This window comes from Salvelinus namaycush, chromosome 39, assembly GCF_016432855.1.
Source record: "Salvelinus namaycush isolate Seneca chromosome 39, SaNama_1.0, whole genome shotgun sequence".
NCBI classification, from domain to species: domain Eukaryota; kingdom Metazoa; phylum Chordata; class Actinopteri; order Salmoniformes; family Salmonidae; genus Salvelinus; species Salvelinus namaycush.
In genome coordinates, this window is record NC_052345.1 from 22,652,396 (window position 1) to 22,666,375 (window position 13,980).

Here is a 13,980-nt window from a genome sequence, read left to right on the forward strand (position 1 = left end):
CATATGTGGGAACTCCTTCAAGATTGTTGGAAAACCATTCCTCATGAAGCTGGTTGAGAGAATGCCAAGAGTGTGCAAAGCTGTCATCAAGGAAAAGGGTGGCTACTTTGAAGAATCTCAATATATGTCACGGCCGTCGTAAGGAGGAGACCAAGGCGCAGTGTAGTAAGCGTACATTCTTCTTTATTAAAAGAACGAACACTGAACAAACGAAAAAAATAACAAAACGAACCGTGAAGCTAATATGTATAGTGCAGACAGGCAACTAAACATAGATCAAGAACCCACAAAACCAAAAGGGAAAATTGCAACCTAAGTATGATCCCCAATCAGAGACAACGATAAACAGCTGCCTCTGATTATGAACCAATTCAGGCCACCATAGACCTACATATACCTAGACTACCAAAACCCCTAGACATACAAAAAACCCTAGACAATACAAAACCAGCATACCCACCCTAGTCACACCCTGACCTAACCAAAATAATACAGAAAACATAGATAACTAAAGTCAGGGCGTGACAGTACCCCCCCCCCCCCCCCCCCCCAAAGGTGCGGACTCCCGACCGCAAACCTGAACTTATAGGGGAGGGTCCGGGTAGGCATCTACCCCCGGTGGCGGCTCTTGTTCTGGACGCCGCCCCCCCTCTTTACACTGGTCCCTTCGCCTTTGTAGAGCCGGACCGCAGCTCTTCGCCGGAGGCCCCGGACTGGGGATCATCGCCTGAGACCCCGGGCTAGGGACCGTCCCTGGAGACCCCGGGCTGGGGATCGTCGCCGGAGACCCCGGGCTGGGGATCGTCGCCGGAGGCCCCGGGCTGGGGATCGTCGCAGGAGGCCCCGGACTGGGGATCGTCGCTGGAGGCTCCGGACTGGGGATCGTCGCTGGAGGCTCCGGACTGGGGATCGTTGCTGGAGGCCCCGGACTGGGGATCGTCGCTGGAGGCTCCGGACTGTGGCCCGTCATAGGAGGTTCCGAACTGTGGCCCGTCATAGGAGGTTCCGAACTGTGGCCCGTCATAGGAGGTTCCGGACTGTGGCCCGTCGTAGGAGATTCCGGACTGTGGCCCGTCGTTGGAGGTTCCGGACTGTGGCCCGTCGTTGGAGGTTCCGGACTGTGAAACGTCGCCGGAAGCTCTGGACTGGGTACTATCGCCGGAAGCTCTGGACTGGGTACTGTCGCCGGAAGCTCTGGACTGGGTACTGTCGCCGGAAGCTCTGGACTATGGAAGCGCACTGGAAGCCTGATGCGTGGTGCCGGAACTGGTGGTACCGGGCTGAGGACACGCACCTCAGGGCGAGTGCGGGGAAGAGGCACAGGCCGTATTGGAGTGTGGAAGCGCACTGGAGGCCTGATGCATGGTGCCGGAACTGGTGGTACCGGGCTGAGGACACGCACCTCAGGGCGAATGCGGGGAAGAGGCACAGGCCGTATTGGACTGTGGAAGCGCACTGGAGGCCTGATGCGTGGTGCCGGAACTGGTGGTACCGGGCTGAGGACACGCACCTCAGGGCGAGTGTGAGGAGCAGAAACAGGACAACAGGACGTACTGGACTGTGGAGGCGCACTGGAGGTCTGATGCGTGGTGCCGGCACTGGTGGTACCGGGCTGGGGACACGCATCTCAGGACGAGTGTGGAGAGGAGGCACAGGACATACTGGACTGTGGAGGCGCACTGGAGATCTGCAGTGTAGAGCTGGCACAATCCTGGCTGGATGCTCACTTGAGCCCGGCAAGTGCGGAGCGCTAGCACAGGACGCACTGGGCTGTGCAGACGCACCGTAGACACAGTACGCTAAGCCGGCGCAGGATATCCTGGTCCAAGGAGGTATACTGGAGACCAGGAGTGCTAAGCCGGCACCATCCGTCCTGGCTGGATGCCCATTCTAGCCCGGCAAATGCGAGGAGCTGGAATAGATAGCACCGGGCTATGAATGCGAACTGGAGACACCGTGCGCATTTCTGCATAACACGGTGCCTGACCAGTCACACGCTCCCCACGGTAAGCACGAGGAGTTGGCTCAGGTCTCCAACCTGACTCAGCCAATCACCTCGTGTGCCCCCCCAAAAAACTTATTGGAGCTGCCTCTCGGGCTTCCTTGCTCACCGTGTCCCCTCGTATCGTCGCCGTTCCTCCTGTGCTATCTCCACCTGCTTCCATGGCAGGGTCTTGTCCCCTGTCATTACCTCCTCCCAAGTCCAGGATGTCCTCCACTCATCTTTCTCCCGGGCCCAGGATGTCCGCTCCTATTTAACCCGCTGCTTGGTCCTTTTATGTTGGGTTCTTCTGTCATGGCCGTCGTAAGGAGGAGACCATGGGGCAGCGTGGTCAGCGTACATTCTTCTTTATTAAAAGAACGAACACTGAACAAACGAAAAAAATAACAAAACGAACCGTGAAGCTAATATGTATAGTGCAGACAGGCAACTAAACATAGATCAAGAACCCACAAAACCAAAAGGGGAAATGGCAACCTAAATATGATCCCCAATCAGAGACAACGATAAACAGCTGCCTCTGATTGGGAACCAATTCAGGCCACCATAGACCTACATATACCTAGACTACAAAAAAACCTCGACAATACAAAACCAGCATACCCACCCTAGTCACACCCTGACCTAACCAAAATAATAAAGAAAACATAGATAACTAAGGTCAGGACGTGACAATATAAAATATATTTTGATTTGTTTTTGGTTACTACATGATTCCATATGTGTTATTTCATTGTTTTTATGTCTTCACTATTATTCTACAATGTAGAAAATAGTAAAAAAAAAAAAAAAAAAAAAACCTTGAATGAATAGGTGTGTCCAAACTTTTGACTGGTACTGTATATGGCATAATGCCATATTATAATGGTTTATAATCATGTACTGTATAAAAGTTTCATTTAACGTTTAATTTCATAACAGCTTTATGTCACTGATGGTTAACAAAAGCCTTTTTGTCATAAACCAGGCATTGCATATTATACAGGGCATGCTTATAACAGTGTTATAAATTTGATGTGTCAGGTCGCATTGTAAAGGGCCATTGCAATACTCAATCTTTTAACCCTCATTAACTGCCTCAAACTGTGACATTTGAGAGAGCTCTTGTATTTCCATGCAATGGCTCACTTGGTTGGAAAAGGGTAAACACTTTAACATTTACTTGGCTTTGAAGCAACCTGTGACTTGGGTTGTCCAGTTTCCCTTACACACATGGTAGGCCTAGGTCTTCTGCAGAGTTGAATTGGTATAGTAATCAACTATATGCAGGACAAATTAATTTAACTTGGCCTGTGCTGTTGCTTACGTTGTTCTTTTTCCAAACTGGACAGGTTTAGACAGGTTCACATAGTGAGTGCTCAGTAACCCTTTATAAGGTACCCTTTTCAATTTGTTTATGATGCATTTACAAATGATTAAATAACTGTTATAAGCCATTTAGAAAATGTACCTTTATAAAGGCAACCTATGAAGTGTTACCAAGTTACCTGTGCTGCTGTTACGGTGTCTCTGTATGTGAGCTACTGTAAAACATTGTCTCTTTCTTGTTCGAGAGTACAGTAGACGCCCCATGAGTCCTATGTTGCTATGTTGCTGGTGAGAACGTCTGTCCTTATTTCAAGCTGAGCTCCCACAACTTGAATTGGTGGGACAAAATCTCGACAGTTTACCATCGAATGAAGCCCTGATACTCTTTAAAACACTTGAATTATTCCAAATCTTAACACACATTCAAAAGCTCTATCATAGGTCTTGTGGTCCACATCTACATAATGCATGGGAACCGCTACCATTTCATACTTGGTAGACATTATGAAACATCATCATGTGCATATCTGAGCAGGCACTTTGAAGTGAGCGCTGACACCTGTGTTTGGTCTCTCACTGCGAACGCGAGGCGTGTGAGGCTGCGAGCCGAGCATCTGCATCTCACGCTCAGAGAGTGGGGAGGTTGTTTGGTTATTTACAGTAGCCAACACTCCGTGCCTTTGCATAGATATGAGTAGCTCTGCTCGCAGTCCCTGGCTGTGTCCAAAATGGCACCCTATTCCCTATACACTCTTAGAAAAAAGTATTCTTCGACTGGCCCCATAGGAGCACCCTTTTTAGTTCCAGTAGATAGTGATAGCGCTGACGTCATCCACGTATTCCTATGGAAAACCATGGAAAACTCCCGATTGGCACATGGAGCCGGAAGTATGTTAATTTTAAGCATGCCCTATTGCTAAATGGGGCTGAATGGCACTAAGGATCATAGTGAAAGTGGCTGTAACTAGCAAAAGATCATGGTCGATGTAGTCGTTTTCATCCTGCCTGAGAGAGTCAACTGGGAGCCTCCTCGTAGCCCGTGATTGGTCTGTGTCAGCATGTGGTCCTGTGTAGTAGTCAGACTGGATCACTATTTAATTAAATATCTCAATTTGTAGTGAACTCTTAAATAATTCACTGTGGGGATCGAACTTGACCATAATAAACTAGATTGAGCCCAAAACGGCTGTCCACCCCAAACATTTTTGGCCGTTCTGACGATCGTAATTTACATACGTTTTCTAGGGCTTTTGGCACCACTAGGTTGCTTCGCAGTAGCCAACCAGCAGAGCTCGTGACTTCACGCTCCAGACAGAACACTGGGAGCCTGGGTAGAACCCTTTTTGGTTCCAGGTAGAACCCTTTTGGGTTCCATGTAGAACCCTCTGTGGAAATGGTTTTGAAGGGAACCCAAAAAGGTTCTACCTGGAACCAAAAAGGGTTCTTCAAAGGTTTCTCCTATGGGGACAGCCGAAAAACCCTTTTAGGTTCTAGATCGCACCTTTTTTTCCTAAGAGTGTATAGTGCACTACTTTTGACTATTGCTCTATGTGCCCTGGTCAAAATAAGTGCACTACAGGTTGAGTAGCCTTAGTCTACACACTTAGAAAAATAGGTGCTAAGTAGAACCATACAGTACAGGGTTCTTTGGTTTGTCCCCATGGGGAACCCTTTTTGGTGCTGAATAGAACTCTTTGTGTAGAGTTCTATTTAGAACCCTCCATGTAGGGTTCTTCAAAGAACCCCCTGTATATGGTTCTACCGAGAACTCTCTATGAAAGGTTCTGCCTAGAGCCCTCTAACCATTTTATCATCTGAAGGTTCTTCCTAGAACCATCTATAAAGGGTTCTACTGAGAACCCTTTTATCTTCTGAGGGTTCTTCCTAGAACCCTATATGAACGGTTCCACTAGGCTTATTAGCTTTTAAAATCGAATTATTTCTGACAATATTTTACATATATCACAAGGCCATTTGTTGAGGGTCTAATTATTCCCTAATACAGTGGTGTTAGGAATCTCCTGGTTTACAGGCCACATCAGGCCTGCAAGTCACATTACGCTGGCTTGCAAAGTGATGTGTAATTCCTATTGGAATCCAGACAGAGTTAGGATATCCAACAAGTGGAATTGTTAATCATCTGCAACCTGCTTTCAGAATGACTGCCAGGGTAGGGAAGATTGAATACTGAGACAACTTCAATCATCTAAATTAAAACAATCATCTCAGTAATGGGTGAAATAAATCCAATTACTAACAGATTGGATTAGTTTAGAAACCGGTATGTTATTTATCTCTGTGTAACATAACATTTATCAAGCGATCAATGTACATGCAAAAACACAGATATTACAGTAAAACAAACAATTCCGAAAATCTCCCTGCAATAGAGCATGCTGTGAAATATTATATATAGTATACAGTGCATTTGGAAAGTATTCAGACCCCTTCCCTTTTTCCACATTTTGATATGTTACAGCTGTATTCTAAAATGGATTACATTAATTGTTTTCCTCATCAATCTACACACAATAGCCCATAACGACAAAGCAAAAACAGGATTTTTTGCAAATTTGTAAAAAATAAATAAATACCTTATTTGCATAAGTATTACGACTGTTTGCTATGAGACTCGAAATTGAGCTCAGGTGCATCCTGTTTCCATTGATCATCCTTGAGATGTTTCTACAACTTGATTGGAGTCCACCTGTGGTAAATTCAATTGATTGGACATGATTTGGAAAAGCACACACATGTCTATATAAAGGTCCCACAGTTGACAGTGCGTGTCAGAACAAAAACAAGCCATGAGGTCGAAGGAATTGTTCGTAGACAGGATTGTGTCGAGGCACAGATCTGGGAAAGGGTACCAAAAAACTTCTGCAGCATTGAAGGAAGTGGGTTCCCCAAGAACCCACTGGCCTCCATCATTCCTAAATGTAAATTTGGAACCACCAAGACTCTTCCTAGAGCTGGCTGCCTGGCGAAACTGAGCAATCGAGGAGAAGGGCCTTGGTCAGGGAGGTGACCAAGAACCCGATGGTCACTCTGACACAGCTCCAGAGTTCCTCTGTGGAGATGGGAGAACCTTCCAGAAGGACAACCATCTCTGCAGCACTCCACCAATCAGGCCTTTATGGTAGATTGGCCAGACAGAAGCCACTCTTCAGTAAAAGGCACATGATAGCCCGCTTGGAGTTTGCCAAAAAGGCACGTAAAGGACTCTCAGACCATGAGAAACAAGATTCTCTGGTCTGATGAAACCAAGATTGAACTCTTTGGCCTGAATGCCAAGCGTCACATCTGGAGGAAACCTGGCACCATCCCTACAGTGAAGCATGATGGTGGCAGGATCATGCTGTGGGGATGTTTTCAGTGGCAGGGACTGGGAGACTAGTCAGGATCGAGGGAAAAAATTACAAAGCAAAGTACAGAGAGATCCTTGATGAAAACCTGCTCCAGAGTGCTCAGGACCTCAGACTGGGGTGAATGTTCACCTTCCAACAGGACAACGACCCTAAGCACACAGTCAAGACAACGCATGAGTGGCTTCGGGGCAAGTCTCTGAGTGTCCTTGAGTGGCCCAGCCAGAGCCTGGACTTGAACCCGATCTAACATCTCTGGAGTAGAGGTCGACCGTTTATGATTTTTCAACGCCGATACCGATACCGATTAATTGGCCGATATTTATATATATATTTGTAATATAGACAATTACAACAATACTGAATGAACAATGAACACTTTTATTTTTTACTTAATATAAGACATCAATAAAATCAATTTAGTCTCAAATAAATAATGAAACATGTTAAGTTCCTTGCTCAGAACATGAGAACATATGAAAGCTGGTGATTCCTTTTAACATGAGTCTTCAATATTCCCAGGTAAGAAGTTTTAGGTTGTAGTTATTATAGGACTATTTCTCTCTATACCATTTGTATTTCATATACCTATGACTATTGGATGTTCTAATAGGTACTTTAGTAGTGCCAGCCTAATCTCTGGAGTTCATAGGCTTGAAGTCATAAACAGCGCAATGCTTGAAGCATTGCGAAGAGCTGCTGGCAAACGCAGGAAAGTGCTGTTTGAATGAATGCTTACGAGCCTGCTGCTGCCTACCACCGCTCAGTCACACTGCTTTATCAAATCATAGACTTAATTATATATAATAACACACAGAAATACGAGCCTTAGGTCATTAATATGGTCAAATCCGGAAACTATCATTTCGAAAAGAAAACGTTTATTCTTTCAGTGAAATACAGAACCGTCCCGTATTTTATCTAACGGGTGGCATCCATAAGCCATAATATTGCTGTTACATTGTACAACCTTCAATGTTATGTCATAATTATGTAAAATTCTGGCAAATTACAACGCAAGAGAAGCGACACAATTTCCCTAGATAATATTGCCTGCTAACATGAATTTCTTTTAACTAAATATGCAGGTAAAAAAATATATACTTCTGTGTATTTATTTTAAGAAAGGCATTGATGTTTATGGTTAGGTACATTTGTGCAACGATTGTGCTTTTTTCGCAAATGCGCTTGTGAAGAAATGGTCTTCACACAGTTCGCAACGAGCCAGGCAGCCCAAACTGCTTGTCACGTTCCTGACCTGTTTTCTGTTGTTTTGTATGTGTTTAGTTGGTCAGGACGTGAGCTGGGTGGGAATTCTATGTTGTGTGTCTAGTTTGTCTGTTTCTATGTCCAGCCTAATATGGTTCTCAATCAGAGGCAGATGGTAATCGTTGTCCCTGATTGAGAATCATATATAGGAGGCTTGTTTTGTGTTGGGATTTTGTGGGTGTTTGTTTCCTGTCTCTGTGATTGTCTGCACCAGATAGGTCTGTGTCGGTTTTTGCACATTTGTTATTTTGTATTGTTGTTTGTAGTGTTTCACTTGTTCTTTATTAAACATGTTTAACACTAGCCGCGCTGCACTTTGGTCCTCTCCTTCACCCCTGGAAGAAAACCGTTACAGAAACACCCACCAAACCCGGACCAAGCAGCGTGGCAACGGGCAGCAGCAACAGCAGCAGCGGTACAAGGAGGAATGGACATGGGAGGAGATTCTGGACGGAGAAGGACCCTGGGCAGAGCCAGAGGAGTGTCGCCGTCCCAAAGCGGAGCTGGAGGCATCAAAAGCGGAGAGGCGGCATTATGAGGCGCTTGCAAGGCAGAGTGGCTGGAAACCCGAGAGGCTCACCCAAAAATTTCTTGGGGGGGGGGCTAAAGGGGAGTGTGGCGAAGCCGGGTTGGATACCTGAGCCAACTCCCCGGGCTTTCCGTGGAGTGAGAGGGCGTCGTACTGGTCAGACACCGTGTTATGCGGTAAAGCGCACGGTGTCCCCAGTACGCGTGCTTAGCCCAGTGCGGGCTATTCCACCTTGCCGCACTGGTAGGGCTAGGTTGGGCATCGAGCCGGGTGCCATGAAGCCGGCCCAACATATCTGGCCTCCAGTACGTCTCCTCGGGCCGGCGTACATGGCACCAGCCTTACAGGTGGTGTCCCCAGTACGCGTGCTTAGCCCAGTGCGGGCTATTCCACCTCGCCGCACTGGCAGGGCTACGGGGACCATTCAACCTGGTAAGGTTAGAGAGGCTCGGTGCTCAAGAGCGCGTGTCCTCCTTCACGGTCCGGTATATCCGGCGCCACCTTCCCGCCCCAGCCCAGTACCACCAGTGCCTACACCACGCACCAGGCTTCCAGTGCATCTCCAGAGCCCTGTTCCTCCTCCCCGCACTCGCCCTGAGGTGCGTGCCCTCAGCCCGGTACCTCCAGTTCCGGCACCACGCATCAGGCCTATAGTGCGTCTCAGCCGGCCAGAGTCTGCCGTCTGCCCAGCGGTGCCTGAACTGCCCGTCTGCCCAACGCCGCCTGCACTGCCCGTCTGCCCAACGCCGCCTGAGCCATCCGTCTGCCCAGCGCCGCCTGAGCCATCCGTCTGCCCAGCGCCGTCTGAGCCATCTGTCTGCCTAGCGCCATCTGTGCCATCTGTCTGCCCAGCGCCATCTGAGTCATCCGTCTGCCACGAGCCATTAGAGCCGCCCGTCTGTCCCGAGCCATTAGAGCCGTCCGTCAGTCAGGAGCCGCTAGAGCCGTCCGTCAGTCAGGAGCTGCCAGAGCCGCCAGCCAGTCAGGAGCTGCCAGAGCCGCCAGCCAGTCAGGAGCTGCCAGAGACGCCAGCCAGTCAGGAGCTGCCAGAGACGCCAGCCAGTCAGGAGCTGCCAGAGACGCCAGCCAGTCAGGAGCTGCCAGAGACGCCAGCCAGTCAGGAGCTGCCAGAGCTGCCCTACAGTCATGAGCTGCCCTACAGTCATGAGCTGCCCTACAGTCATGAGCTGCCCTCCAGTCATGAGCTGCCCTCCAGTCATGAGCTGCCCTCCAGTCATGAGCTGCCCTCCAGTCATGAGCTGCCCTCCAGTCATGAGCTGCCCTACAGTCATGAGCTGCCCTACAGTCATGAGCTGCCCTACAGTCCGGAGCGGTCATTATGTCCGGAGCTGCCACTCAGTCCGGAGCTGCCACTCAGTCCGGAGCTGCCACTCAGTCCGGAGCTGCCACTCAGTCCGGAGCTGCCATTAGTCCGGAGTTGCCCCTCTGTCCTGAGCTACCTCTCTGTCCTGAGCTACCTCTCTGTCCTGAGCTACCTCTCTGTCCTGAGCTACCTCTCTGTCCTGAGCTACCTCTCTGTCCTGAGCTACCTCCTAAATCATGTGGGGGCCTTGGGGAGGATTCTTAGGCCAAGGTCGTGGGCGAGGGTCGCCACTCAAAGGACGCTAAGGAGGGGGACAAAGACAGTGGTGGAGTGGTGTCCTCGTCCTGCGCCGGAGCCGCCACCGCGGACAGATGCCCACCCAGACCCTCCCCTTGAGTTTTAGGGGTGCGCCCGGAGTTCGCACCTTGAGGGGGGGGTTCTGTCACGTTCCTGACCTGTTTTCTGTTGTTTTGTATGTGTTTAGTTGGTCAGGACGTGAGCTGGGTGGGAATTCTATGTTGTGTGTCTAGTTTGTCTGTTTCTATGTCCAGCCTAATATGGTTCTCAATCAGAGGCAGATGGTAATCGTTGTCCCTGATTGAGAATCATATATAGGAGGCTTGTTTTGTGTTGGGATTTTGTGGGTGTTTGTTTCCTGTCTCTGTGATTGTCTGCACCAGATAGGTCTGTGTCGGTTTTTGCACATTTGTTATTTTGTATTGTTGTTTGTAGTGTTTCACTTGTTCTTTATTAAACATGTTTAACACTAGCCGCGCTGCACTTTGGTCCTCTCCTTCACCCCTGGAAGAAAACCGTTACACTGCTGCATATACCCTGACTCTGTTGCACAGAACCCAAGAAAAGTGAGACAATTTCCCTAGTTTAAAGAAATTCATGTTAGCAGGCAATATTAACTAAATATGCAGGTTTAAAAATATATACTTGTGTATTGATTTTAAGAAAGGCGTTGATGTTTATGGCTAGGTACACATTGGTGCAATGACAGTGCTTTTTTCGCGAATGAGCTTGTTAAATCATCACCCGTTTGGCGAAGTAGGCTGTGATTCAATGATAAATTAACAGGCACCGCATTGATTATATGCAACGCAGGACAAGCTAGATAAACTAGTAATATCATCAACCATGTGTAGTTAACTAGTGATTATGTTAAGATTGATTGTTTTCTATAAGATAAGTTTAATGCTAGCTAGCACCTTACCTTGGCTCCTTGCTGCACTCGCATAACAGGTAGTCAGCCTGCCACGCAGTCTCCTCGTGGAGTGCAATGTAATCGGCCATAATCGGTGTCCAAAAATGCCGATTACCGATTGTAATGAAAACTTGAAATCGGCCCTAATTAATCGGCCATTCCGATTAATCGGTCGACCTCTACTCTGGAGACACCTGAAAATAGCTGTGCAGCGATGCTCCCCATCCAACCAGACAGAGATTGAGAGGATCTTCAGAGAGGAATGGGAGAAACTCCCCAAATACAGGTGTGACAAGCTTGTAGTGTCATATCCAAGAGACTCGAGGCTGTAATAGCTGCCAAAAGGTGCTTCAACAAAATACTGAGTAAAGGGTGTGAATACTTATGTAAATGTGATATTTTTTAATACATTTTTTTATACATTTGCAAAAATTTCTAGGCTGTAACATGGACAAAGTCAAGGAGTCTGAATACTTTCCTAATGCATTGTATATGTGGTTCTAAGTAGAACCCTTCTTGCCTTCCAAAGAATCATCAAAGAACCCTTTCTTCCAAAAACGTTTTTTAGGATGTTAAAAGTTCTAGGTAGAACCCTTCGCCTTACAAAGAACCCTTCTTCTGATCAAAACGGTTCTTGGTATAACCCTATCCTTCCGCAAAGAACACTTTTGGAACCCTTTTTTCTAAGAGTGTATGGGCACAATCCTTCACAGGTTGAAGCAGGTATCAAATTAAATCAACATTGACAGAAATCAAAGGGTAGGTGTTGAAGCTTGAGATCCTTCACATGACACCTTATCTGTTTTAAATGCAAGGTGGCAAGTGGGTTTCGGTGACATTTAGCCCCTGGCTTAATCAGGGCGACATTAATCTTGATGGACTGTACACCGTGGGGAAATTTCATCCCGATCGACCTTTTGAGTTTCAACCTTAAAAAGACTTTGTAGGGACTTGAACTTCAGCACATTGGGCATGAATTCACTGTATCAGTTTTAGAAAAGGTTTATTCTGGCGTTTCCCTGAAGGAGAAGCCTTTATGGTTGTAGGTAGAACACTTTCAATCAAATAAACCTTTTAGATCCCTTTTTTCCATAGAGATTATTCTTAAGAACCCTGTAGGATTCCATGTTGAACACTTCCCTGTAGAATAAGAAATGGCTTCAAAGGGGTTTTTTTGTGGGTAAAAAAAAGGTGCTATCTGTCCCTTCCAGGTAGAACCCTTTTGCTTCCAAGTAAAACCATTTTGGGTTCCATGTAGAACCCTTTCCACAGAGGGTTTTACATGGAACCCAAAATGGTTCTACCTGGAACCAAAAAGGGTTTAACTGGAATCAAAAAGGGTTCTCCTATGGGTGCAGCCAAAGAACCCTCTTGGAACCTTTTTTTCCCTAAGTGTAGTCAATCAACATTTTTGGCTTTTGTAGCCCTATGGATGGCTCTATTGACGATTTGACTGGGATAACAACATAAACAAACATTTCCAAGGCCAGTCTACAACGATTACCACTGTGGGAAAATGAGAGGGAAATAAATGTAAAAATGTTCTTCATAAATTAACCTATTAATAACCTAAATCATTAGGCTATAATTTCCCAGCACCCTCATCATGATGCGACAATTATAGAAATAATAATAGCCTACTAAAGCAAGCTTTGGCAATGAGTTTGAAATGGCAATTCATGTTCCTGAAAATTAGTTTGGGCGTGTATAATCATGAGCCCTTGTGCATGAGCCCTCATAAACCTTGTTTTGACGCAATGCACGTATGCAGAATCATCACCACAGATGGAGCTACCTCGATTAAAGGAATGCAAAACAGTCCTTGCCTAATAGTCACGGATCATTGACAGCAAATTTCACAACTGTTTTTCTTTTCTCACACTTTTTAGTGTGCACATTAAAACTTACCCTTTGATATGAGTTTATCGATATCTCGGTCCATGCCTTGAAAGTAGCATTTTCTCCACAGTCCAGAATATGTGGAGAACAACGGGCGCCCACATTCCGTCTCAAGAATCCCCATCCCCAGTATCGCCCTCCAGTTCTCAAGCAATTCCTCCTCTCTACTCCCGACGTGAATCGGCTTCATAAGCGCCACGTTCCGTTTGGAGTTACCGTTGTCCACAAGAGGCAAATGGTATATTGGCATCTCCCTGTTTTTCTGGTCGTTAGAATCCGACCCATACTCGTCGCAGTTCTCCTTATGCCTTCTGGTGTCTGTCTCGTACCAATGGTCGGTGAAGATAGCGGTGACCAGCAAGAGTAAAGAGACAACGCTCATGGACAAGCTCAGAGCCGTTGCAAGAGCTTGTTTCTCCATGGTTTGAACATCAGCGCTCGGCGCTATGCGCACAGTTTAGACGTGTTGACAGTCGGACGCCCTTCTTCCAGCACCTGCTATTCCAGTTACTAAGCATTTTTACGCATCCTCTGACCCGCGAGCACGGTCCACAGTCGAGAGCGCATTGGCATTGGCTGCTTCCCACCCGCGGGTTGCTGAAACGGAAGATACAGCAACACAGGTGGATCGGTACGGTGTCCGCAAGCGTGCTGGGTGTGGGCTAAACTCCGCACTTGCCTCTCTGTGGTCGAGATTACTAGTGTTTACCTGCATAAACCACACCACCCCTCTCGCTCTTTCCCTCTCCTCAGCACCTGGACTTGAAGTCGTGTCCTCTAAAACTAAAGGCTCCTCCTATTCACATGGAGAGGGAAATGACTATCTCCCGGAGGCGCTTGTGTGAGGGAATGTCAAGGTTGTCCTACTCTTTCAAAGTCAGTCATAAAGATGGGTGTGTCTTTAAGATAAAATAATGGTTTCCTATGACTCCAAATGTAACTTAACCCTTGCGTCCTTATTTTGATGAAACATCAACACTCCCAAAACAACAAGTAACAAGTAACAGTTTGACAATTTTAATGTGTAAAACTTAAATTACTCGCTCTCTCTCAGATGCACACACATACATGACA

General features: G+C 47.0%; 1 protein-coding gene across 5 annotated transcripts in view; it reads right to left on the minus strand.

Moving 5' to 3' along the window:
- The window catches only part of LOC120032832 (transmembrane protein 178A), a 28,633-nt gene extending 14,894 nt beyond the window's left edge, over positions 1-13,739 (minus strand). For all 5 annotated transcript variants that reach the window (XR_005473857.1, XM_038979033.1, XM_038979030.1 and 2 more), the window contains exon 1: positions 12,916-13,739. Coding sequence is in view for 4 of the 5 variants with exons in the window: in XM_038979033.1 (XP_038834961.1) it covers positions 12,916-13,327 (412 nt within the window). In the remaining variant the exon portion in view is untranslated. The remainder of the gene's footprint in view (positions 1-12,915) is intronic.
- Positions 13,740-13,980: the final 241 nt, after the last annotated feature.